Source organism: Dothidotthia symphoricarpi, assembly GCF_010015815.1.
Source record: "Dothidotthia symphoricarpi CBS 119687 unplaced genomic scaffold P153scaffold_11, whole genome shotgun sequence".
Taxonomy (NCBI): domain Eukaryota; kingdom Fungi; phylum Ascomycota; class Dothideomycetes; order Pleosporales; family Dothidotthiaceae; genus Dothidotthia; species Dothidotthia symphoricarpi.
In genome coordinates this window covers 461,840-487,403 of record NW_022985018.1, presented here as the reverse complement: position 1 = coordinate 487,403, position 25,564 = coordinate 461,840, and the positions used below count along the sequence as shown (strand labels likewise).

The 25,564-nt window shown below is 49.5% G+C and overlaps 10 protein-coding genes across 10 annotated transcripts; 6 read left to right on the top strand and 4 right to left on the bottom strand.

Moving 5' to 3' along the window:
• Positions 1–210: 210 nt before the first annotated feature.
• Positions 211–1,926, bottom strand: P153DRAFT_357371 (MFS general substrate transporter; the record flags this gene model as incomplete). Its single annotated transcript, XM_033666726.1, has 5 exons — positions 211–609; positions 657–989; positions 1,049–1,205; positions 1,251–1,760; positions 1,811–1,926. 5 exons carry the CDS (start codon positions 1,924–1,926, stop codon positions 211–213), a joined length of 1,515 nt encoding a protein of 504 aa, XP_033523256.1.
• Positions 1,927–2,388: 462 nt separating this feature from the next.
• On the bottom strand, positions 2,389–3,895 carry P153DRAFT_27297 (uncharacterized protein). Its single transcript, XM_033662919.1, has one exon. It carries the CDS (start codon positions 3,692–3,694, stop codon positions 2,681–2,683), a length of 1,014 nt encoding a protein of 337 aa, XP_033523255.1. The 5' UTR covers positions 3,695–3,895; the 3' UTR covers positions 2,389–2,680.
• A 787-nt stretch (positions 3,896–4,682) lies between these two features.
• Positions 4,683–5,973, top strand: P153DRAFT_376229 (uncharacterized protein; the record flags this gene model as incomplete). Its single annotated transcript, XM_033669643.1, has 4 exons — positions 4,683–4,835; positions 4,881–4,920; positions 4,974–5,415; positions 5,478–5,973. 4 exons carry the CDS (start codon positions 4,683–4,685, stop codon positions 5,971–5,973), a joined length of 1,131 nt encoding a protein of 376 aa, XP_033523254.1.
• Positions 5,974–7,587: 1,614 nt separating this feature from the next.
• On the top strand, positions 7,588–9,467 carry P153DRAFT_376228 (alpha/beta-hydrolase; the record flags this gene model as incomplete). The annotated part of the gene is made up of 3 exons (XM_033669642.1): positions 7,588–7,745; positions 7,800–8,041; positions 8,089–9,467. 3 exons carry the CDS (start codon positions 7,588–7,590, stop codon positions 9,465–9,467), a joined length of 1,779 nt encoding a protein of 592 aa, XP_033523253.1.
• Positions 9,468–10,452: 985 nt separating this feature from the next.
• P153DRAFT_367186 (oxidoreductase-like protein) lies at positions 10,453–12,429 on the top strand. Its single transcript, XM_033668207.1, has one exon. The coding sequence runs from the start codon at positions 10,600–10,602 to the stop codon at positions 12,073–12,075; it is 1,476 nt and encodes a 491-aa protein (XP_033523252.1). The 5' UTR covers positions 10,453–10,599; the 3' UTR covers positions 12,076–12,429.
• A 510-nt stretch (positions 12,430–12,939) lies between these two features.
• Positions 12,940–14,965, bottom strand: P153DRAFT_292512 (putative cytochrome P450 phenylacetate 2-hydroxylase; the record flags this gene model as incomplete). The annotated part of the gene is made up of 6 exons (XM_033663838.1): positions 12,940–13,655; positions 13,713–14,006; positions 14,059–14,325; positions 14,381–14,507; positions 14,568–14,654; positions 14,705–14,965. 6 exons carry the CDS (start codon positions 14,963–14,965, stop codon positions 12,940–12,942), a joined length of 1,752 nt encoding a protein of 583 aa, XP_033523251.1.
• Positions 14,966–15,743: 778 nt separating this feature from the next.
• Positions 15,744–16,187, top strand: P153DRAFT_386063 (DUF636 domain protein; the record flags this gene model as incomplete). The annotated part of the gene is made up of 2 exons (XM_033670492.1): positions 15,744–15,809; positions 15,861–16,187. 2 exons carry the CDS (start codon positions 15,744–15,746, stop codon positions 16,185–16,187), a joined length of 393 nt encoding a protein of 130 aa, XP_033523250.1.
• Positions 16,188–18,035: 1,848 nt separating this feature from the next.
• On the bottom strand, positions 18,036–19,418 carry P153DRAFT_376225 (putative MFS transporter; the record flags this gene model as incomplete). Its single annotated transcript, XM_033669641.1, has 1 exon — positions 18,036–19,418. One exon carries the CDS (start codon positions 19,416–19,418, stop codon positions 18,036–18,038), a length of 1,383 nt encoding a protein of 460 aa, XP_033523249.1.
• A 1,038-nt stretch (positions 19,419–20,456) lies between these two features.
• Positions 20,457–21,228, top strand: P153DRAFT_386061 (uncharacterized protein; the record flags this gene model as incomplete). The annotated part of the gene is made up of 5 exons (XM_033670491.1): positions 20,457–20,645; positions 20,701–20,753; positions 20,808–20,905; positions 20,960–21,053; positions 21,108–21,228. The coding sequence occupies 5 exons, from the start codon at positions 20,457–20,459 to the stop codon at positions 21,226–21,228; spliced, it is 555 nt and encodes a 184-aa protein (XP_033523248.1).
• A 965-nt stretch (positions 21,229–22,193) lies between these two features.
• On the top strand, positions 22,194–25,508 carry P153DRAFT_367184 (plasma membrane ATPase). Its single transcript, XM_033668206.1, has one exon. The coding sequence runs from the start codon at positions 22,461–22,463 to the stop codon at positions 25,326–25,328; it is 2,868 nt and encodes a 955-aa protein (XP_033523247.1). The 5' UTR covers positions 22,194–22,460; the 3' UTR covers positions 25,329–25,508.
• The last annotated feature ends 56 nt before the right edge of the window (positions 25,509–25,564 follow it).

Sequence of the window (25,564 nt, the reverse complement as noted above, 5' to 3'; positions counted from 1 at the left end):
GTAATTTAGGGTTGTTGTGTTGCTGCAAAGAACGGACCTTGATTCTAGGTATTTTAACTAATTGAGAGTGTTCCAGCCACTATTACCACACTTCCATTCTTGTACAGTATACATATGACGTCTATTTATGCTTGGCAAGTTCTAGCATGCGGGAATTTCTTCAGCAGGGCGATGGGCTGAGCTTGGCCTATGCCTTGGAGCACAAGCGTGCTATGAACCTTTAACGCTAAACGCTTCCCCCTCATCGGCCTTTGGTTTATTGTTCTCGCCCACAGCGGCAATTGCAACGGGTTCATGATCCATGTCCAGCCCACGCTCGTCACCTTCCGATTGTTTGGCATCTCCCTTGTGCCCTTGAGTACCAATTCTCAGAAAAGGGACGAACAGAGTGCCTATAAACGCAACGCCTGCCGCGAACCACATGACTCCTGCAAAAGGCTCAATGGCATTGTTTGCATAGTAACCAGAGGCGGAGGGCTTCTTCTCCACAGCATCGAAGATAGCGGTCGCAACGCCAAAGCCAACTGCAGAGCAGAGACGCGTAAGAGTTTGGAAGAGTGAACCTGCAATGGACTGCTTATCGGCGGGCATCGCGGACAGCACATACATCTGGTACTGTCAGCAAGAGAACAGCATACAAGAGCAAATCAACTCACGTTCCCGACGACAAACTGGAAATCCGCTCCAATAACACACAAGCACAGCGCAGGAAACGAGAACGCCCAGTACGAGTCGCCCTCTCTTTGTACCGCGCCCAGCGTGAAAGAGATTACATAGGCAACAGCACCAATGCCCATAAGTAGTTTGTTCGAGACTTTGTGTTGAAGAAGGGCCGCGACAATATTTGCCAGAATACCGAATATGACCATGGGTAGTAAGTGTACACCGACCATGAGCGAAGAGTACTTGAGCACAGTCTGGAAGTAGAGCGCCAAATAGAATGTAAAAATCGGAAATCCGAGAAACCCAAAGCAGAGAATTGTAATCAGCTATCCCTAGTGTTAGCATAATCGTGGACATGTACTGTGGTTGAGCAACCCAGGCTTACTAAAGAGAAGTCCCTATCCTTCCAGATACTCATGTCAATGAGAGCATACGGATATTTGATCTCCCAGACGATAAAGGCAGCTATCAGTAGAGCGCCTAGGATCAACATGACAAGCACGTAGGGCGTCTTGAATCCATTAGTAGCGTCGCCTCCAAGACTGCGATCGTCAGCAAATGCTTTGCAATATTGAGCGTTCACAAACCTCAAAGCCGCACAAAACATTCCAATGCCCACAATTGTCAGCAGCGTCCCAGGTATATCCAGTCTCTTGACAGTCTCCTGATCCAGCTTCCGCTTGACAGTGGTATCCTCGGGTAAGGTGAAGAAGGCTACAATGCTGATAACAAGATACACAATGGCCAGCATATACAACGGAGCTCTCCAATTGAAGACCTGCGTGAACACACCTCCTAGAATCGCTCCAATGACGAAGCCGAGCGGGTTACCAGATGAGAAGCAGCCAAACGCTCTATTCTTGCGAGGACCAGGTTTCGCATAGATGATGCCAAGCATGCCTTGAGCCGGAGGGACAGCGGCCGCTGAGAAGACTCCCAAGACACCGCAAAGAATGTCGAGTGTCATTCCAGACTGCGAGAATCCGGCACCAAGACTGAAGGCGGCGAACAAAAGCATGGAGCCTATAAACATGTATTTTCGACCGAACAGGTCCGCTATGCTACCGAAGAAGAGGAGGAAGGCGCCAGCCGTTAACCTGAGTTCAATTAGTATTGTCTTCGCCAAATGCATCCATGCAATACTTACGAAGTTGATGCAGCCATCCATGTAGTCTCTGCATTAGACATTCCCAAATCGCTCGCCGCGAAGGAGCTCATTACCGTGACCGCACCTGTCAGAATACTTGTCATAGCTACGGCCATGGTGACCGACAGGATGAATAAACATTCTTGGAAAGTTGATCGAAAGCATTCTGGTCGCGCATTTGGGTCTTTTTCGTTGAGTGACACCGAGTCACCAAGCTCAGGATCAGCTGACATATTGAAAGCGTGCTTATGTAATGGCGAAAGTGTGCTACGCTCTAGGATGTTTGGCGCCACGGCCAGTTCTGGGGGTTCGATCTGATAAAGGGAAGGTCTTCTTGGGGGGATTGTTCAGCACGGAAATATTCCACAAATGAACCCTGTCGCTTACCGAGATCTGCAGCGACCGGGAGTTGCCCGTCGGCAAGGCAACGGCAAAAGTACCGGTATGTGGCCTGACGCTACAGTTAACTCATAAGCATCGTCTCAATCCAAGAATCACCCCTTGATAACCATTAAAATTACGTCCCTACCGAGTTTGGTAGGGGATGGGATAAGCATCGAGTTGTTGTTGTGAACTTGTTCAGGCAAAGCCCGATCCTTGTTTAGGTAAGACTCAGGTACAGCACTTTGCACACTTCAACCTGGGTTATCGTTTTCCGTGATTGTGAGCCTCCCCAGCTGGAAACCCAATATCAACATCGAAACCAACCGAGGAAAGCATACGTTCGCTGCTGTTTTAATTGGTCTTTGTGCATGGGTGTTAAGTTTACTTTATCAGATATGCAGGCCACGCGTCAAAAGTGGTTATGGCAGATACGAGCTTCAGATTACAAACGAAAGATATGAATCGTGTTGCGTGAATGTGTTGTCTTCAAAGTTTAATCACCTTCCAATCCTTCAGATTCATCTTCCCTAGTACTCCGCGGAGTGGACCTTGCGCTTCTCTCCCATCGACCCAAAGCTTCCTGCCGGCCCAGTACTCAACAAAGCCATCTGGTCCAGATACCATGATGACCCTCGAACCTTTCTCCCCTGGCGACTCGTGTATCATCTTCGCAACATCACCTGATCGTATGACACTCTTCTCTTCATCGACAAAATACTGCACGCTCAGGTCCCTGGTCGCGGCCTTGCTCCGCGCCTTCAGCGTATCGAGTTCCTTGACCATGATGCCTTTTTCCTGACCATTGTTGGTGTCTGAAAGGGGTTGTTGCGCTGTAGAGTCGCTAGAGCCAAAGAAGCCTTTCCATCCCGATTTACTTGTTATGCTCCCTGCCCCGTCGCTAACGCCGCCCACACATTCTTCGCGCCGTCTGTTCGCCCAGAGTATGCGCATGGTGCTCTCAGGCCTCCCTTCAAGAATATACGCAACCTGCATCGCAGGGGCAATGCCTGTACCGCCTGCCAGAAACAAGACCTCATTGATACCATCTGGCAGCTCAAATTCCGTGTTCGGGCCCCGCAGCTCGATTGTGGATTGCTCTGGTAATCGATGTAGATAGGTCGATAGCTCACCACCTGTCTCTTGCCGTATCAACAATCGCATATCCTCGTCCTTTCCCTCTCCATCTGATGTAGGAGGGAGCGGGGTGTATGCGCGCGCGATCTGCAGTTGGGGCTGCTTTATTTGTACGCTCCATGTGCTACGCTTCCACGCCTCCCTAACGCTCTCCGGTTCCGGCGCGCCATGACGGTGGCGCAGTGTGAATATAGCGCTCGTGGAAGAGACTGGCTGTTTGTCGACGAGCGTGTACGGCGTGAATGTGTACGGATTCAGCGATTCGTTGCCCGAGTTGGAGGGTTTGAGGATGCGGTACACGGTACCACCCAACGCAGAGGTGCCGAGGATGATCAATGGGCCACTTCTTCGTCTGAGCCACGACATTTCGTCCTGGAAGTGATGACGTCGTGTAGCGTGTTAAATGCTGCGAACATTTTACAGAAGACTTGAGACGCGAAGGTGGCCCAAGCGGCACCAGCCATTTCTGTACTTTCTCCATTTGTGAACACAATCTTCCAAGATTGTTGGGCTCGTCTTTCTCATGGTTTCGCAGCGTCTACTAGAGAACGCAGGTGTTAGATATGGCGACTGACAAAATACTGACAAGCGAAGGGTAAACTCTTGTCTTCTCGGGAAACGGAAGCGAGCAGAACATGTAGCAAGCCATCAACACCTGAACATGAGAGAACGTCAGAGCAGTCCTATCGAAACCCGCGACAAACAAAAACGAAATACCAGACAATGTTTCAGTTAGCAAAGCGCAACAAGATTCTACTGATCCTGCGACTAGCTGCCTTGGACCCCGGGCCGAACCGCGACGTAAATTCGTAAGGAATTGCTGACTGTTTCAGGCCGGGGTACCAGCTTGTGACAGCGGGATCCAACAAGCGTCATCATCCACCGCGTGATCGACATATTCAGCACATTGGTTTCCCATGTCCCATTCGTTCCATTTCTCATAAAGAGGCTCAAGCGCTGTGGGACGTATGTCACCCCGCCAATACATATCCCCGGAGCGTCTGGGGTCGCGAGTGACATATTCCGGCCGAATCCCTGTTAATCATATCACTATGTCAGCTTACATGTGGTCATCCACTTATTCGCATCGGAGTTGTGCGCTTTTGGTTTGAGGGCTTCCCTATTCTCTTCTCTTCCGTTGTCTAGTCAACTTGAAGACCAAGCCTGCGGCCCGTTGGCGTTAATTACGGTTAATGAAGCCGCGGTCATAACTCGCTAAACCGTCTGCTCCTCCTGCTTAACCGCTCTCCCGCTGCCGGCGATGTGGAAGTGATTCGGCCTTTCCACCGCGCCACCGACACCACTCGCGGCATGCACCATGGCGTCTTCTTTCACCGCAGCGCAGCTGGAGAACATGCATGAAAGCGACTCCAGAGTCACAGAGATCCACTGGTTGTACAGTGTACCCATCGCTGCAGGAACCATCACCACAGCGTTGCGATTCTGGGCAAAACAGGTTGGCAGGAATGGTATCACTCTGGACGATTACCTGATTCTGCTCGCTACTGTACGCAAACCTAACACGATCGCATCCCAAATCTCACTATGATAGATCTGTGTCGTTGGACAATGTGCGACTGGTTTGATTCTTGGTACGGAAAAATGCCCGAAACTCTATTCCCTTCGCCAACACTAACTCGGCCAGGTCCTCCCCATGGAATGGGACGACATGTTGTGTTTGTTTCCGCATATGATCAGATGATGGTTCGCAAGGGCGACTACATCTTCTCTCATTTCTACGACATTGCACTCGTCACAGTTAAACTCGGAATCCTCGCTTTCTACTACCGCGTCTTCGTTGTCCCTCTTTTTCGCAAATTTGTTCTTGCAACCGCAGCCTTCATCGTCGCCTGGGGCGTTGGTATTACAGTCGCGCTCCTTTTCGCCTGCCGTCCACTTGAGACATATTGGGACGTCAATGTGAAGGGTTCATGTTTGCGATTGGTTACTTTCACGTACTTCACCAACATCTCGAACCTTATAACAGACATCTGGATATTCTTAATGCCAGTGCCTATGATATGGCACCTACAGTTGCAGATGAAGAAGAAGCTACTTCTGAGCCTCATCTTCTGTGTTGGTCTTGCGTACGAGCCCCATACCAGTGCTTCTAGTCGATAAAGCCACTGCTGACACAATCCTCCAACAGAACCTGCATCACATCCTCAATCCGCCTTACGGTGGTCCTTGGTCACGGTTACCCCGACTTTACATGGTCATACGTTCCACTTGGCGCGTACTCCGTCTTCGAGCCCCTCGGCGGCATCCTCTGCACCAACATACCTATCATCTGGCACATGCTACGCAAACGCAAGGCCATTCTCCCTGACCATGTAACGAAAACACACTTGAGTAACTCCACGCCTCCGGCTGGTTCACGGCCAAGTCAAGGTGTGCAACCATCGAGCCTTGCTAGCGTCGACTACACGCAGAATGACAGGATGCTGCCATATGTGGATGAAAGTAGACAGGTGGGAATATATTGCCCTAGAGTGAAGACTCCGGATGTTCAAGAAATGAAGCCAAACCCAGATATTTGGACAACAGTTGAGCGAGTGCACACGAGCCGGACAGACGAGCCGGACATAACAGAAGCGCCACTGCAACCAGGGATGAAGAAGACAGTATGGAATGTAAGGAGATGAACTCATTCCACTATATATAAGCCTTAATCACAACTTCACGAATGGCACGAACGGCACGAACGACACGAATGACACGAATGACACGAACGGCGCACTTGGAGTTCTTGATGCGATCAGAAGCTAGTCAAACTAGTCAGACAAAAGATAATGTAATCATCAATTAATCAGCCATCATTGAGGACTGCAATCTGAGTCTGACATGATTGACGAGCGTTTTGCACAGAACGAGTTGGATTTTGGCGGTACTCTGAAGATATTCGCATGCGCATGTAGCGCAGCTTTTGGCATGTGCTGACAGAGTGCTTTTCCATCGATCAATCATCAATCTCGTCTCTGATCTTGCAAGATGGTATCAAGCTTGTGTGTGGATTGCCCTAGTGACCGGTACCGGCTGTGGCTGCGGCACAGCAATCCTCCGTGACTGCAAGTTCGTATCCAAAACAGCGCCAACTTGACTTCAACTGTACACCATTTTTGGCGCGTCGTACGCATGGTGGGACGCATGTGTCAGAGAGGTACTATCGCGAAGAGGTTGTTTGTACTGATTGTCTGACAACACGCAGATGTGCTGGCGAGGTAGAATAAAATCCAGAACCCTAAAATGACGCAACAATCACATGGCAATGCCGGGAACAAAGGTGTAGCGAAATCTTGCAACACCTGGACAACTACAAGTAAAGAATCTTGTGTCTAAGCTCCTAGCAATTTCTAGCAGTATACACCTAGCATGCACTTCCACAAATTTTATTAGTCTGTTTTGGCAGTTTGTAAGAGCCACAGCTCACTTCCCGTTTGTACACTGAACCGAGAGCCAATGCATCGCCCACGTTACCCGCAGTGACAACTTCAGATACGCGATTGTGGCTTAATCAACGCATGATGTCGAGACAATCATCTGTATCTAGCGTTTAGCCTTGCGACTGAGCTTGTTGAGCTTCCTAGGATATTATTCCAGCATGCCGGATTCTTAGACGCATGTAACGCGCGTGCCCGTGTATCCCTGCTTGTTTGGCGTTGAGCAATATCCATTTCTATGTGAGTTCCTAGTTCTTCGCATCCTCGGTCACACTTTGTTCGCGGACGGATCACTCAGATGTTCGCAGATGCGGTGGCGCATTCATGTAAGCTTTCGATAGTGTGCGGTGGTTGAGATTGTGCGACTCACAAGCTTGGCCCTTCTGGCTACGGACGGAGAACCACGACCACCCAATTGGGAGCACTGGCTGTTTTCACCGTCCCGTCCGTAGAGGGGCTTCCTACCGGAACGAGCATGTTCATCCGCTAGAGGCGTGCGGGACCGCGTCTGGAGCTTCAGCTTCGCTGTCTATGCTGCTTTGCGTTGGTCCACAAGAACGCCTCCAGGGCCGGCGTCGCAGACAGACGTCCGTGGGTGCAAGCGAAGGCGAGCGACATCACGCCTGTGCAACCATGTTATAACGGCGATACAACCGGAAATTACACGCGAACCTGGCTGTGTAATTGTAAGTTCCCTCGGCTGATGTCCTGGGTCCGTCTCCACCTCGGTTTCCACATGCGCAACGGCATTCCTACTTCCTGGAACCCTAATTCTCACGTCAAAGTGTCGAAATTAGATTAAGACCTGAGATAGTCAGGATGAAGATGCATGGGAAAGTGATTGCGACAGCGCTCCTTGCTGGGATTGCCGTCGCAGAACCTATTCCACGTGCGGTGAAGGCGCCTTCTGTTGACCTGGGCTACTCGATCTATGAAGGGAGCTACGATGTGAACAACAGCATCAATGTCTTCAAAGGGTATGTCTACTTGCAAGCTTCTGCTTGTGAACTTTGAGATTCATGTTAAGACAGAATTCGTTATGCTGCTCCACCCCTTGGAAAATTTCGATTCGCAGCTCCTCAAGCCCCAGCAAAGAACCGAACGTCTGCGCTCCCGGCCATCAGCAATCCGCCAATCTGTCCACAAACCGGTGCCTCGATCTTGACGCCTGTCGAATACGGATTCACCTCTGCGCTCGGGAATGAGGATTGTCTTTTTCTGAATGTGTATGCGCCTGCAAACGCGAAGAACCTGCCAGTTTGGTTCTGGATTCGTCAGTACCTCCCATTACACAATACGCCACCAACTAACAAGTCCCAGATGGAGGAGGTTATGGCTTGTTCAGTGCAACAGGTCTTGACCCCACTGAATTCATGGTCACAAACAACAACACTTTCATCAGCGTGATCATACAGTATCGTCTAGGAGCCTTTGGTTTCCTCTCCTCGGAAGATGTTAAGAAAAATGGCACGCTCAACGCCGGGTTGCTGGACATGAACTTCGCGCTCAAATGGGTACAGACTAACATCGGCAAGTTTGGTGGCGATGCAAACAAGGTCACGATGGCTGGAGAGAGCGCAGGAGCTGGTGCTGTGCTGTACCAGGGTATGGCTTATGGCGGCAAGCAGAAGGAGAATTTGTTCCAAAACATCATCGCTGCTAGCCCGTATCTCACCGAGCAGTACGATTACAACGACAAGAAACCGACTAAAGCCTACAACGACTTCGTCTCCGCTGCCGGTTGCGCTTCAGCAAAGGACAAACTGAACTGTCTCCGTAGCGCCGACTCGCCCGTACTGCAGAATGCCAGCGCCAAAGTTTCCGAAGCTGGTCCTTTCGGCACTTTTGCTTTCCTGCCAGTTACTGATGGTACTTTTGTCCAACAGCGTCCGAGCCAAGGACTCTCTTCCAAGTCCCTGAAGGGCAAGCGTATCCTATCGACAAACATGGCGAATGAAGGCGTTCCTCTCAGTCCCCCATACACGAGAAATCTTGCAGACTTCCGCGCCTACGTCAACACCACCTTCCCCAAATTCAACTCGACCGACAGAGCCGCGCTGGAAAAGCAGTACTCATATGCCGGTGATACCTCTGACGTGAACCCTGCCGCTCCCCGCTTCGCCACCACAGGTACATCGCCTCCCACCGCCAAAAACCAAAGTGTGTTCGGAACCGGCCAACAACAGCGCGTCTTCAACGTCTTCGCAGAATCTTCCTTCGACTGCCCGTCGTACTGGGCCGCATCCGCATGGCCGCAGGCTTGGCATTACCAGTTCAGTGCCGGCCCCTCCTACCACGGTTATGACCTGCAAGCCTTGTGGTCCGGCACCGCGACACCGGGCGCCTCTTTCAAACACGCGTTCCGCAAGATCTGGGGCAATTTCATCACTACAAACTCCCCGGTCATCTCCGTGCAGGATGCCAAAGGTGGTGTAGCAAATTCGACAGTTCCCTCTGCTGGGTACGACGGCAAGCTCCAGTGGCCACAATGGGATTCGAAGAAACCTGTATTGTTGAACTTGAATGCTACGGGTGGTGTGCCGACTTTTCTCAATGTCACGCAGTATTTGCAATACAATGTCTATAGTGATCCGGGGATGAGCAATCTGATCAGCATTGCGGATGCGGCGGCTTGGGAGGGAGGTAGGGGGAAGAGGTGCGAGTTTTGGAAGGGAGTTGCAGATAAAGTTCCGTACTAGGTGGATGGAGATGAAGAGTGTAGAGAGTAGTGAATAAATAGGAGAGTAGTTTCTCATGGTTAAGCAGTAAGAACCTCCTTCGTATTCTCCTCCGAGTGCTGGACTCATGACAAGACGTTACTGTGACTTTGTGACATGTTTACCAAAAGAACTATCTGAATTCACCCATCTTCTGTATCTCTCCCTAAATCAAATTTCGCTATCATATTGCATATCACAAGGATGAATGCTATTTGGACATACACGACAGGCACACCCGGTGAACACATTGTGTTCAAAAACGATCACCGTAACCCTCTGCATATTTGTGATGAGTGAAGAGAGAAAAACACTCTGTATCTTTTTCGGTGCATTTCCAGTAGCTCATGTGCCAGATAGAGGTGAGCAAAAAAACCAGGAAAAATGCAACTTCTCTTGGTGTTGTTTCGTGGTATTTTTTATCAGTACGGGAGACAAAAGTACCGACCAGTCAGATGGTGCGAAAGCTTGCAATATGCAATGTAAGTTGAGTGAGCGACTTGCATATCCTTCTCTGCGGAGGCGACTGACGCTGATCGGTGATCTTAATGCCACCAAGCCGGAGGTATGGTTTCGCGGGGTTGTCCGGGATGGTCTATGTGATGCCTGAGATGAACCCAAATTTGTTGGGAGGGAGAAGATAGAGGGTGCCAGAATTGCCTTCCTCGGTTCAAATTTGAAACCTCATATTCAAACGCTATACGCGTTTTTGACACAACAATCTGGACTGAGCCTTACGAGCTGGAGGTGGATAGTAGACCATCGTCAATCTTTCATGTTTTCTGCCGCGCTATGCGCATCGGGTGAATTTGGTGCCACTGCACAGATCATAAGCACTAATATCGACTAGCCGGCAGGGCTGAACTGCAGCTAGCTCAGATGGGCGAAAAATAAGGCATGACTCAACCTAAGTCACGATCCCTTCCTCAGGGTGCTTCTCAACATGTCGATACTCCACCTTGCGTGTCCAAGAGTCACCTAGTCAGCGCTGATGGCGACATAGGTATCAGTGCCGCCAGTGGAAAAATGCTATAATTCAAAGACTCGCACGCACAACACTCGAAGTAGCGTGCAGACTACTAGTTCGTTAACCACAGCGTTCTACAGCTCCAAAATGGCCTTTTCATTGGCCATGGCCTGGAGCGAGGGCGAAAAGAAGATGCAAGAACTCCTCGATGTACCTGATCTAGATAATCCGACATCCAGCATGCTCACCCCGCAAGCGTCTTTTATGCTCCAGAACGCCCCCCTGCTCGCTCTCGGAACCCTAGACTCGAAATCTCGCCCCTGGACTGCACTTTGGGGCGGTATTGTAGGCTTCACTGAGATCTTGGGGGGTGGTTATATCGGAACAAAGACCTTGGTAAACAGCAAGAACGATCCAGTGGTACAAGCACTAGTGGGAGATGTGAACTGGGGGATGACCTTGCAGCAACAAGAAGGCGGAAAGATGATCGCAGGGTTGACGATTGATTTAATAACAAGAAAGAGAGTCAAAATTGCGGGGAAAATGGTTGCTGGCACACTCAAGAAAGAAGAGATCGAATCTGAAAGCACCGAAGAGCAAAAAGGTGCTGTGCCTGACACACACGCCCAAATTCAACTCATCATGAAAATCGAGCAGAGCCTAGGAAACTGTCCCAAATATCTCAACCAATACAAGATCGAACCCGCGCTACTAAGTTCAGAGCTAGTATCACAAGGACCTGAGCTGTCAGATGCAGGTAAAGCTTTGATAGAACAGTGCGACATGTTCTTCCTTACCACCAGTACCCAAATCGACATGGACACTAATCACCGTGGGGGACTCCCGGGATTTGTTCGTATCATATCGTCTAACCAGATCATCTTTCCTGAATATTCAGGCAACCGATTCTACCAGTCCCTAGGCAACCTACTAGCGAATGACAGGATTGGCCTCACCTTCCCTAACTATGAGACTGGCGAAGTCCTATACACGACTGGCACAGCTACCATTCTTGTCGGCACAGATGCAGCTAGGCTACTACCAGGGTCGAATCTTGCTGTACAGATAAGGCTCGAGGAGACGATATTTGTGAAACGCGGGCTGCCGTTTCGCGGTGAAAGGAAATTACGAAGCCCTTACAATCCCCTCGTACGCACACTCGCTTCGGAAGGAAACATGAAGTCCTTTCTGTCGCCCTCTACCATACAATCTGCACGACTGGTCAAAAAGGTTCCCCTCACACCTTCGATAGCACGCTTTACTTTCGCAGTTTCCGGAGGCGTCACGTACCTGCCCGGCCAATGGGTTGCACTGGATTTCAAGTCAGAACTCGATATCGGGTACTCGCACATGCGTAATGATGATCCGAGGAGTCTGAATGACGATTTTGTGCGGACGTTTACCATTTCTTCCACGCCCATAGGGAATGAAAGGGAATTTGAGATTACAGTCCGGAAAGTCGGACCCGTGACAGACCATCTGTTCCGGCAGAACGAGCGTTCTGGATTCGAAGTGCCAATGCTTGGTGTGGGAGGCGATTTCACGGTAGTTCAGACTGGAGATGGGATCACGCCGTTCTTGGCGGGTGGTGTGGGCATTACACCGCTTCTTGGGCAGCTATAGAGTCTAAATCTCGATTCGCGGCGTTTCAGGCTCCTGTGGGCTATTAAGCTGGATGATATCAATCTCGTTGTAGACATACTGCAGCGCTATGCTGGACTTGCTGGGTGTGCTAAACTCTTCTTCACTGGCAGGGCTTTGCAAAATGACGTTCAAGACAAGGTAGAAAGCTTGAAGGGCTTAGGGGCGGAAGTAGCGATGAGAAGGATAAAGCAAGAAGACGTTGATGCTGTAGAACTATCAGTTTGGTACCTTTGCGCTGGTACGCTGCTTAAGAAGGAGATTCTGACTTGGCTGCAAGGGAAGGAAGTTGTTTTCGAGAACTTTGACTATTAATATCCATGCAAAGATGAGTCGTATACTTTCCGCTTCTGTGTCAAATATATATATCGTGGTCATCGCTTGGTAAGTTGAACACTTGAAAAGTCATTACGATAGATTTCATGAGTGAGCCTTGCGGAATTGGAAGCGCCTCACCCGACTAACGATGTGACTTCGAAGTCGGTCACGTCATATGCGTGCCTTGGTCTTGGGCTGGAGAAAACCCTCTCACGCTGATAGGGGCGAATACGTGTACAGTTATAAGGGAGTATGTAGCAGATTGGTATCGTTGAGGCAAGCATAAATCCGTGACAAGGCGCCAGAGTATATAAAGCAATGCACCGAAGTCTTCTTGTCACAATTTATAACTGAGGGACCAAATTCTACCAACATAACACCTAACATTTCCGGCATCGCAAAGCAAGAAAGAGAGAAGAGTTGTACGAAAAATATGTAACTCTGAGGTCCTACCATGATGCACAGAAGGAAACAGTGAAGCAGACATAAGATCTCGGATACCCGTTCGCGCAGCGAAGACACAAAAGCTCAGTGCTCTTCAGACGCTAGCCAAGCGTGAAGACCCTCAGTATCGCGGCAATGGAACTTGATTCCAGCCGACCACGGAATAGCCTGAGCCTCAGTGGGCGTCGCGGTATCGGCAATGGCATCCATTTCAAGGGTGCACTCACGCTCGGCACGGAACGGCAGAAAGACAAGCTTCTTCTGCTCCTCTCCGAGAGGTTGTCGCTCCCAGGTGAAAAAGTGCAATAGAAGTACAAGTGTGGAGTAGAGACCACGGTTGGCCATGTCGATACCAGGGCAGACACGACGGCCGGCACCGTAGGTCAAATGTGTGACACCAAGCTTCTCGCCGCCTTCGACGAGCAGATCGGTCCGACCTTTGTGGCCGTCTAACCACCTCTCAGGCAAGAACTCGTCGGGATGATCGAATGCAACGGGGTCGCGGTTACCGGCCATCAGATTCATGATAACAAGCATGTCTCGGGGTATTTTATGGCCATTGTAGGAGGCGCCGTCAAGTGTCTGGCGAGGAAATCCAAGACGAACTGGTGTGTAGATACGCGAGCCTTCCGTGTGCAGAGCCTTGATGTATCCAACACGGTCGTATTCATGAGGCTTAGGTGGCTCGCCGTTGTACACTTCACGGATAGCGACGTAACCGTTGTGTTGTAAGTCGGGCCTGTTGGCCAGGTAGCCAATGATCCAAGTGAGCGAGTAGCCAAGATTGACGCCAGCAGCGACTATTGGGAGGGATGGTTAGGTGGGTTTTGTTTAGATGATAGAGGAAAGTAACATACTGCCAGTATAAGAAGCCAAGAGAATTTCTTCATCTTTCAGGAGACCTTGACGAATGATGTTGCCCAGAATAGAGGGGGTCTCGTCGCCCGATGCCACTCGATCCTTCAGAGCAACAAGCATCTTGTTGATATAGACTTGTTGCTTTTTACGGTATTCACGAGCCTTTTCCTCCTTTTCGTCGAAGGTCCAATCCTTGATACCAAGAGTCTTTCCAGCTACGTAGCGAAGCCAGCCGACGCCACGCAAGATGGGGACATAGTCGCGAGGGGGTGAGCCGATCGTACGCTGGCGGACTGACGTAAACCGTGAGTTTCAGAAAAGTATTAGGAGCAAAGCCTGACTTACAGATGTTAGTCTCATTCTCCGCGAGCATTCCAACCATGTCATCGTCGAGGTGTTGGCCCATCAGCTGCTCGGAAACCTGACCGGTGCCGAAACGGTGGAGCTTCTCGGCCATATCAATAGCGGGACCTTGGCTGATTTCGAGAATGTTACCGAAAAGTTTCTTAAGCTTAGGGTGAATGATTGGAGTGTAGATTGGCAGGAGACGAGGAGCAATTTGGGAAGACAGGGCCTTGCGAGTGCGTGCGAGGCGGTCACTATAGGGTGAAGCTGTACAAAGGTGAGCTCGAGGGCAAAACAACGTGACCTCTTCGCAAAGACTTACTACCTACAGTCCAGATACCAGATGATGCGAAATCACTGTGAAAGAGCTTGAAGGTGGGGCGAGACTGATACGCGGGACCCTGCTGGACGACCGTTTTCGCGAGTGCCTTGTGGCTATTGATGAAGACCTATTCAAAAACATGTCAGATGCGAGCTTGCTCTATCAAGCCAGCTCGATGGAGATTTACCGCTTCACGTTCGCCAAGAGAGACACGGATAACATCACCGTACTTCTTTGTCCACTCGGCAATTTTGACTGTGTGACCATCTTTCAACTAGGACAACTGTTAGGAGGACCAAACCCACCATTCAACCAAAAGCTTACTTCAAGTAGGTTTCCGGTGATAGGAAGACCTGGAGGACCAGGTAGCGTAACTGTATGGGGAGCACCACCGAGCATGCGGTCAAGAGACCAGACCATGCGCAGTATGACCTTCCGTCCAGCCTGAAATCCACTTAAGATAACAGCAGTGAGGGCAACAGCAACGAACGCATAGAAAATGCTAAGATCTTGGGCGCCATTGACAAAGTCCATGATGACTCCAGCATCAGCATCAGCCACTGTCAAATTGGAGAAGGTGCTCATGTTGATGAGTATGAGAAGTGAGTTATGATTCTTTCTTGCTCAAAGACAGGCCCCTTTTTATGTGCTTGAGCATCACTGCCAAGAATTCGTCTCTTCATTCACTTGATGCCAAGTCGATGCGCATGATTAAGGCCAATATGCAAAGTAAACCAACTTGTATAGTATTGCATAGAAACATTCAAGGCAGACCCGGCACCGCTTCGGTATCCGAAGGGCCCCCTGTTAACAGAATTACATAGAGTTTTTGGGTATGTTGGCATCAAAAGAATCATCCCTCTGTATCTGCTCCAAGAAATAGGAAATTCCTACAATAGCTATTTTAACACCCGTAAATTCGATTTCATCATTGCTGAGCAAGCAGACAGTTGTAGATACTCTAAATAGGTGCACGATATTCGAGTATCGGTATGTAAAGTGTAATAAACCGGTTTATCCGTTTTTGGTTCATTGATCCGTAAGTTACCAAGCCTCTGCCCATTCCTCCACTTTACCGGATCCTACAGTATCGCTGATTCAAGATCCTGTATGGCGGAATATGTATGCAAGGAGCAATCCCGTAGGACATGTGTGTAAAATGAAGCAGGGACATGGGGTGCAAGCGAAGGAACAAGCAGTGACATGGGCACGCATGCAACATGGTGTTGTGACGTATAGAGTGTTATCAGTGATATAAATCGCTTCTCCCTAGCTTGCACCACATTTCATCCATCCATCACGGTGCTTCATCGGCATATCTTTCGCAAATCAACGAATCACGAATTTATCTATGCTCTCCATCATGCTCGAAGGAGGTTGCTGCTGTGGTGCGGTCCGCATCCAGTCTACTGGCGAGATCCAGGCTAAGGTATGGAATGTGACAGTCAAAACGTCCTCATCAACGACTGATGTTATGCAGGCCGTCTGTCATTGCCTTGACTGTCGCAAAACCACTGGCTCAACATACTCCACCAACGTCATTGTTGCAGGTAGTGGCTTTTTTGTGACCAAGGGCACTCCCAAAAGGTTCTCGAAGAAGGCCGATAGCGGCAAGACAATTACGTCAAACTTTTGCGGCGACTGTGGCTCTACGCTCTGGCGTGAGAGTGAGACTTTTGGCGATACGAAAATCACCAAGGTTGGCGTGATAGACGGTACAAGTGCTATAGAAGACGCGAAACCAGCAGTTGAACTGTTTGTTGCGGAGAGGGTTTCCTGGGTATCAGCTGTTGCTGGTGCTGAGTAAAAGGAGGCACAGTGAACAAAATTTGTTACGTAAGAAAGAGTATGAAGTTTGGAGTACCGGAGAATGAAAAACGAGGAGAAAATTCACTACGATGTCGCCATATGTTGGCAAATGACATTGTCGATCAATGCTACATCTCCGCACTCAAGATGAGACCTACAGTGATGATGCATTGTACAGTTGATGGAAACCGCGTTGGATAGCACAAACCAAAGGTTAGTGCGAGATTCAAGCTAAGGCAATTTGTGCATATACCGACGGTCGGCCAGAATCTCGGATCCGCATCTAACAATTCAACACTTTATGTTATCTAGTTGTAGGAACCTCTGCTGGTTCAAGCTCGGTAAGCATGCGAAACGTGCGCCTACCCTAGCTACATCCGGCGGCCCGAAGCGTATGCTAAGTCCCGCCCACGCCGGCACGTTGCGGGATTCTACAAGTCATACTGCAGGGTCGATGTCTAGCTTGTAAGGGTAATAAGCAGATCGTCAATTGGCTCATTTGCTATGGCAATTCTTATATGAATATGATCTTGAGATACAGCCTAGCCCAAAATCCTCCACAATGAACCCCTGTGGCTTCCCATCACCTAGATGACGGTCTTCTCCACTACATCAAAAAAAGCACACCCTCCTAGCAAGGATTGCCCTTGTGAAAGACCTATCACGGGGTTTGGCAACTATACTACACGACAAACTGGGGGGAAGACGTATTTGGCACCCACCTGAACTTAGCCCCAACGCTACGCTTACAAGCAGTGGGGTAAGTTCCACGAAGAATCTCGATGGACAAAGGAATACCCGGACACTTCTCAAGGATGACATGACTCCTAGCGCGGTTGCATATCTGATCACCTCGACATGTCGTACTTTAAGGTAACTCGCCGGCTGATTGGGTTAGCAGGATCGAATCTATCTCGTGAGCGCATATTCAGCCTCTTTGTTCTCACTAGTTGGATAGCTTCCATAAGCTCAATTTGCAACCTGCAGGTCCAACCCAACTCTCTTAGTTGTTACATAACAAGCATGGTTGGACCTAATGCACACAATTGTCATACTGTCTTGATACTTGCTAGAAACACAGTACTACTCATGCCGTACTGCACGTCGACGTGTCAGTGGTGTCAATTCTCCGCAGAATCTGGAACCCCCACATCGTCACTTTTCATCCGAAGTCATGCCTATGCGCTACTGCACGACAACACAAGTCATGGCCCTACGTTAGGTGATAACTGCGGCCACTACTCGAAACGGTGTGCGGCCCGCCACCTCTTCGCTAAGGCCAGTGAAACTTTGGATGGCTTTATGGACTATTCACGTTCGGATCCACCATCGTACGAAAGCCTGGGTGCAGATTCGGATGCTCTTTGTCCGATTAGCTCTGATATTGTGGTCTATGCGCTACAGGCGTTCCCATCACTTTGCCTCCTTGAAAAATGTGCTCCTCGATTGGACAGTGTAGAGCGACATATATCTTGAAAATAATTTTCTTCGTATACTGACTCTTATTCCGCATTCGTACTCAATCTCAATGCACCAGCGACGCCGCAATCTTGGTTTTCACATCACCTCCTGATCAACCAAAGATGTGCGGTGGCTAACTTCTGAGCTGCCCTTGGACACTTGAGTGTCAGTGTCGAGTTTTATCAGGGCCAAATGATGCGTAATCGAATAAAACCTGCAAGATCCCGAACCATAGCATGCAGAGGCCAGACGTGATAATACCTATGAAATCAGAAAATGTCGTCTTTGACTATGAGTACCAATTCGCGTCTATGTCAACTGCCTCATCATGCTCGTGACGTAGCTTTCTGTCACCATGAGAAACTCGATATGTCGAAGTCTGACGCTACACCTTCCGCCATTCCCAAGCATATTTCCAAATCGTTTGTCTCCCCGCTACTCTAGCCGCTTCGTTGGTGGATCCTAGACTGATGTCCACATTGATCGTGTCATCCAAATTTTCGCTCTTCAGCCTTGAGATCTCCTTTAACTCACCCACTTTCCACCCTCGCAGGAGCAGTACACACAGAGCAGCAGCAGCATACATGCAACCAATGAAGATCTGTGCACCAAGATAGCCTCCTGTACCTCGAACCAGCTCAAGAGCTATTGGTTCGCTAAATGTACAAGGAAGCACAATAATCAGCCACTCAAGGTTGAGTGCGGATGGAAGATCCTGGAGGCCGACAACCTCAACAGCGACTGGACCAATGGTCGCCCAGAACGCACCTGCTACAGTTCCACCGATCAGGGCGTAGAACACCAGTACGGCATAGGTTTTCGCGAAGATCCAGACAACGAAGCTCAACAAAGCGCAAAAGAAGGTTGTCAAACCAGCCATGTTGATTCGCCCGACGTTGTCGGAAAAGTATCCAGTGGGAGGCCTCCCAAGTCCCTGGCCTAAGTTCAAGATAGCGGAGATTACAGATGCCTGCGAGGCACTCAATCCGATACTCTTCCCATAGTCAGCCAGCGAGAAGACCAGTCCAATATAGCCGAGCATCGAGAAGAAACCGTAACCATTAAGTAGAAGATATTCTGGACGTTTAAACAGTTTCAAGTCCAAGGCCTTCTGCCGCGATCCAATGATCTTGTTACGATCCCGAATCAAGGTCGTGCAGATCACGTTAACTCCAAAGGCCACAAGGCCTAGGGCGCGGAAACACCAAGCCATTCCAATAGATTTAATCATGGCTCCAGCCGCCAGAGAGTAGACCAGACCGCCAAACCCGGAACCAGAAGCACTAAGACCGTTTGCGAGTGATCTCTTAGTAGTAAACCACTGTGGTGGAATGCCGACTGACCCAACGAAGAGGAAGCCCATGCCGATACCAAAGGCGACTCCTTGACTGAGGAACAAGTGCCATATTTTAGACGCAAAGGATGCTCCAATTAAGCCTGCTGTCTCAAATGCTATACCAAAGGACAAGGTAACATGAGTCCCATAGTAGCGAGTCGAGAGCGTAGCCAATGGCGACACAAGCATGGCACACGAGATAGAAAGCCCGCCCACGAAAGCGTATTGCAAGTACGTTGCTCCGGGGAACGTTTCCGTCGAGAGGTAATGCGCAAGAAACACGCCGTAGGAGGAGTTGATGCCCCAAGTATGTGCATTGATAAGAGCGACACACAAAGTGCAGATCCAGCCGTAGCCACCATCTGGCTGAGGTGCAGGACTGGCTTGCGGTGCTGGTGATATATCAAGCTGCTCCTTGGGATTTGAAGTCATGGGAACCGGAACTGCACAGTCGTCTTTTTCCGTCTTTTTTTCCGTCATAACGATGACTTCTGGTGGTAACAAAGGTTGATCTGGATTCGATGTGTCGTCAGAGGCCTGATTGGATGCCTGTAACTTAGCCTCAAATCTTTGAGTTGTATGGGAAATTGTTGTGAGTTATCTATGGGTTGCATCATAAGCAAGGAGGCAGACTTGGCTTTCGTATTGTTACCTATAGACAGCCAAGGATGGTCCACTTTTTCTTGCCTTTTGAGCGAACGCTAGGCAGGGTAGAGGTGTTGCCGATGTAAGCGATCGAACAACCGACACCCTCGACCAATCGAAATACCAGGACCCAGGGTACAGCGAAATCATGCAACAGCTTAACAACTACAACTAAGTTTAGTGTAAGAATCTTATGCCTGAATTTTAAGCTGTATACGCCTTGCAAGCACTTTAATAAATTTTGTATGTGTAGTTTTGCGGCTTGTAGGAGCCACATAGAATGTAACTTACTTCCCGCTTTTACAGTTGACCGAGAGCGACAATCCAGAGTTTTCTTACCGAGTCTTCCTCTGACATGGGCTAGCGAGAAACGTCCGATAAGTGGAATTTTCATGTCGGTTTCACAGGATTATGTCTAGTGCTCAGCCGCATCGGTACGCCATGCATATTAATTCACATAGACTTTGTGTATCATTTGCAGAGATCGCGAGCCACGTGTCTATCGTACATGGTGCACTTGGCCTACACGCTATTCGACAGAGTGGCACCACTACGACAACCGTATAGGTAGGTATCGCGAAGTTCGGGTTCAGTCTAAAAGGTCAGGAAGGTAATCCGGTGTCATCATCGTCAGCTGAAGATATGATGGAGTATTGTGAGTTACTGCCGATATGGAAAAAAAGGGGGCAAAAAAAGAACTTGGCCATTTACAGGAGCACATCTATTAGGTATATGATATCAAAACATGGACGTCGGTATTGCTCTCAATTAGATTACATTTGTTTCATCATCACAGTCCCACTCTTTCGATTCTATTCCACCAATATGCACTTCTCAACTGTCGTATCGGCTGTCTTTATTTGCGGTCGCGGGATTTCCTTGGCCACTTTCACTGCCAATTCCTCAACTTTGTCGACTCCTTCGAAGCCTGGTCTTGAGTGGACTAGATCTTCTTCAACGATACCGCTGCTGACACCCGCCTTCATGGCCAAGATTGATTGGGACTTAAACAATGTGAGCAGGCTATGCCGACTCGGTCCAGATCTGTAACTTACCATCAACCCAATAGAACCACACTGTTGAGACTCAGTCTGGTCTTCGCATTAGCATCTGGGGCCGCGAGTACGTCCCCAGTATACATAGAGTAATCATCGACCTAATCTGACAATTTTTCAGGGGCTACTGGTACGATGTGGAAGGTCGTCAGTTCGGCGAGATCGTTCGTGCCACAGACGACGGCATCATCCCTCATGGAACCAATTACCTCGAGCTTCGTACGTAATCCGATGCAAGACAAAAGCTACGATTAAGCTGACATGTACTTTTAGGTATCTATTACGTTATCAAGCTTGACGACGGTTTCTGGGCATACGTGAAGCATACTGGTGGCGCTATTCTCCGCCAGACACAGAACGGCGTCGTGTAAGTCTGAACTGTTCGATAGGCCCTCGATCACTCGTTAACTTGATGATGTAGCCGTGTGGAAACGGCGTCTTTCAAGTACAATTGGCTCAACCTGATTGACTTCGTAGCACCGGGTACCTTCAATGGTACTGAGATCATGACTGTCCAGCACTACTTTCCCAATAGGGGGTGAAGAGGCGTACTCACCGTACTTGGGTTAGAATGATCGCATCGGATCTGCGCAATCGATCGAGCGCACTCGTGGCTCATACCAAGTCGCCGATTCTGGTAGTCATACTCTATCGTATACAACAGACAGGTAGAGATGGGGTTTTTGTGACCTCTGTGATTGGAGACGAGGATGGCCCTGAGACCATATGCGTCGCCTTCAATAGAAGACGAAGACAAGGGTGCAGATCGTGTGCGTGGCTTCTATGCCATGTCACGAAACCTGATCAACATCGATATATTATGTGCGACGAATCGAGTTCTCAACCCAATATCTTATGACGTTGTTTGTCCTCGTATGAATCACCCCTCCTCCTCGCACTCCAAAATTTCAGCTGCGTGATTCAATCCATAGTGGGCGTATGAGCCAAATTAGCCCTATTATCACGGACCTCGTCAACTTCACAGCTAGCGATTCTGATAGCATCTAAAACTGAACCCAACTCCGACTACGACGCATCAATACTACCATGATGGCGCTTGACTTGATATGCCTTTGATCACTTACGGAAAGGTCGCATAAGCTTTCACCCAGTCTAGTATGTATCCCACGTGTCGAAATTTAGCAGTGGTTCGTTCGGTCTTTCCGGCGAGGAAGTTGAAGGGAAACTCATCAAATGCCAAGAGTACCAATCCACCAGATATGCCGCAAAAAGGCACAAGCTTACTGAGAATTTGAAGAGGTTGATCGGCATGATCAGGTTAAAGGCGGCCGGCTCAAACATGGCCGAAGAGGTGCGAGAACTTGGGAGATCCACGTTTTGAAGATTGTTCGGTACGAAACAAATTTTGACGTCTAATCGGACTTGTGTTGAAGTTTGGTTGCGTTGGAACCTCACGAAATCAGAGCATCGTGATACGGCCACCCAGAAAAGCATCCAGACATCCGTCCTATCGATTGATATCCATTACATTGACAACCCACAACGGTCCCGACAGTATCTTGGTCCATCCACAGAATAATCTATACGTACCGAACTTTTCTATCTGTGAGAATCTGAGATGGCTGCTGCCTGCGTCGAACCATGGGAAAGAAGGGACCAAGAGCCCTTTCGATTTTACATATAAGCCCATCCCTCGCTCCTACCAGATGTTCTCTCATACCTTGCACTTACCAAGTATAAGAAATACTGATCAACTTGCAAATCACCATCACCAGTTACCAAAAGCAGCTTTACAAGTTTAGTATTATCAGCCATGTCCCATGTAAGTACCCGTACAAGCTCTGCGCTCCCAAAGTCAACTATTACAAGTAATGCGGCAGTTACTAACTGTGTGAAGAACGTCAGCGTTTCAACGCCAAGCTACCCCAGCACGAATGTGCCCAGTGGTCAAATCCAAGAGACCAAGGAGTATGAAGTAGACATCATCGCCAAGAACGGCCTTGATGAGGTACAAAAAGACGAACAGGACATTGACGATCTCATCGAAGAGTTACAGTCTGAGAATGGCGACGTCGATGAAGAAGAAGAGCAAGACGAGCAGCCAGGTAGTGCCCGTATTATATCTGAAGACCATCTCCAGACGGACTCACGCCATGGTCTTACTAACAGTGAAGTATCGGTCCGCCGTAAGAAGTACGGTCTTAACCAGATGAAAGAAGTGAGGGAAAACCTGTGGATCAAGTTTCTAATGTTCTTCGTCGGCCCTATCCAGTTCGTCATGGAGGCTGCTGCCATACTAGCTGCCTGCCTCCGGGATTGGGTTGACCTTGGCGTCATCTGTGGTCTACTGTTGCTCAACGCTTGTGTTGGCTTCATCCAGGAGTACCAGGCAGGGTCTATCGTCGAAGAGCTCAAGAAGACGTTGGCTCTCAAAGCTACTGTCCTCCGCGAGGGCGCTCTTGTCGAGATCGAAGCTTTCGACGTCGTCCCTGGCGATCTTCTTCAGGTACAAGAGGGCACCATTGTCCCCGCTGATGGCCGCATCGTAACGGAAGGCACCTTTCTTCAGGTCGATCAGTCTTCTATCACTGGTGAGTCACTTGCCGTTGACAAACACAGGGGCGACACTTGTTATGCTTCATCCTCGGTAAAGCGAGGTGAAGCCTTTATCATCGTCACTGCTACTGGGGACTCGACCTTTGTTGGACGCGCTGCCTCTCTCGTCGCCGGTGCCTCGGCTGGGTCTGGCCACTTTACCCAGGTCCTCCGTGGCATTGGTACGGTTCTCCTAGTTCTGGTCATGGCCACGCTCCTCGTTGTCTGGACCAGCTCCTACTACCGCTCCAACAAGATCGTCCAGATTCTGGAATTCACGCTTGCCATCACCATCGTCGGCGTTCCTGTGGGTCTTCCTGCCGTTGTCACCACGACGATGGCTGTTGGTGCCGCCTTCCTCGCCAAGAAGAAAGCCATCGTCCAGAAGCTCTCAGCTATCGAATCCCTCGCTGGCGTTGAGATTCTCTGCTCCGACAAGACCGGTACACTCACCAAGAACAAGCTCTCTCTAGCCGAACCCTACACTGTAGATGGCGTTGATTCTGATGATCTCATGCTCACTGCCTGTCTCGCGGCCCATCGCAAGAAGAAAGGAATCGACGCCATCGACAAGGCTTTCCTCAAGGCGTTGAAGGATTACCCGCGTGCTAAGGAAGCTCTCAGTAAATTCACAGTTCTCAAGTTCACCCCTTTCGATCCAGTTTCCAAGAAGGTCCAGGCTATTGTTCAATCTCCGAACGGCGAGCAGATCGTGTGTGTCAAGGGAGCTCCTCTCTTCATCCTCAAAACGGTCGAAGAAGATCATCCCCTTCCCAAGGCTATCAAAGAGGCATATGAAGCTAAGGTCGCGGACTTCGCTGGTCGGGGGTACCGTGCACTCGGCGTCGCCCGCAAGCGAGGTAATGACTCTTGGGAAATCCTAGGCATCATGCCTTGCTCTGATCCTCCTCGCCACGATACTCACCGCACTATCAACGAAGCAAAGGCTCTTGGCCTGTCCATCAAGATGCTGACTGGCGATGCCGTTGGTATTGCTCGCGAGACGTCCCGCCAACTTGGTCTCGGCACCAACATCTTCGATGCTGAGCGTCTCGGCCTTGGTGAGGGGTATAGTGAGATGTCTGGCTCTGAGGTGTACGATTTTGTCCAGGCTGCTGATGGTTTTGCTGAAGTGTTTCCTCAACACAAGTATGACGTCGTAGACATCCTACAACAGCGTGGATACCTTGTTGCCATGACAGGTGACGGCGTCAACGATGCTCCTTCCCTAAAGAAGTCGGACTGCGGTATTGCCGTCGAGGGCTCTTCTGATGCTGCTCGCTCCGCTGCTGACATTGTGTTTCTTGCTCCTGGACTCTCTGCTATCATCGACGCAATCAAAACCTCTCGTCAAATCTTCCATCGCATGTACGCCTACGTTGTATACCGCATCGCCTTATCTCTCCATCTGGAGATCTTCTTGGGCCTCTGGATTGCCGTTCTGAACGAGTCGCTGAACCTTCAGCTAATCGTCTTCATCGCCATCTTTGCCGACATCGCCACGCTGGCCATTGCGTACGACAATGCGCCATATTCTCAGACTCCTGTCAAATGGAACCTACCTAAGCTCTGGGGCACCTCCATTCTGCTCGGCATGATCCTTGCCATCGGTACCTGGATTACTCTGACTACCACGTTTATGTACAAGGCGGGCGACTCCCAGGGTGTCGGTGGTGGTATCGTGCAGAACTTCGGCGTTCGAGACCCAATCCTCTTCCTCGAGATAGCGCTTACTGAGAACTGGCTGATCTTCATCACACGTGCCAACGGCCCCTTTTGGTCCACGAGGCCATCTTGGCAGCTGGTCAGCGCTATTTTGACTGTCGACATCATCGCTACCCTCTTTACCTATTTTGGGTGGTTTGTAGGTGGTAAGACGGATATTGTCACGATCGTGCGGGTCTGGGTCTTCTCCTTCGGTGTCTTCTGCGTCATGGCCGGCGTATACTATCTTGTCGACGGCAGCAAGAGTTTCGACAACGTTATGAATGGCAAGTCGCTTAAGAAGGAAAAGAAGGGGAGATTCCTTGATGACTTTGTTGTCGCTCTCCAACGGGTGTCGACGCAGCACGTCAAGTCGTCATGACCTTCGCTTTAACATGGGTTTTCTGATAATGTTGATTTTCTGGTAGGATAAAAGTGCTTTTGACAAGGTTGGTTCGAGCGTGTCGGTGTTATATATTTTGGGTTCCTCTGAGTATCATGTATTTCCAACGTTAGTCTCAATCGGCGTGAAGGAGTCTGAAAGGGCGTAAAGGTTCATAATTCTGTACGGTGTTCGATAACCAGAAAACCATTGTTCTTAGATATTCAAATATCAAC

Coding starts and splice junctions, on each gene's coding strand:
- P153DRAFT_27297 (XM_033662919.1), bottom strand. CDS start 3,694: ATGTCGTGGCTCAGACGAAGAAGTGGCCCATTGATCATCCTCGGCACC.
- P153DRAFT_367186 (XM_033668207.1), top strand. CDS start 10,600: ATGGCCTTTTCATTGGCCATGGCCTGGAGCGAGGGCGAAAAGAAGATG.
- P153DRAFT_367184 (XM_033668206.1), top strand. CDS start 22,461: ATGTCCCATGTAAGTACCCGTACAAGCTCTGCGCTCCCAAAGTCAACT.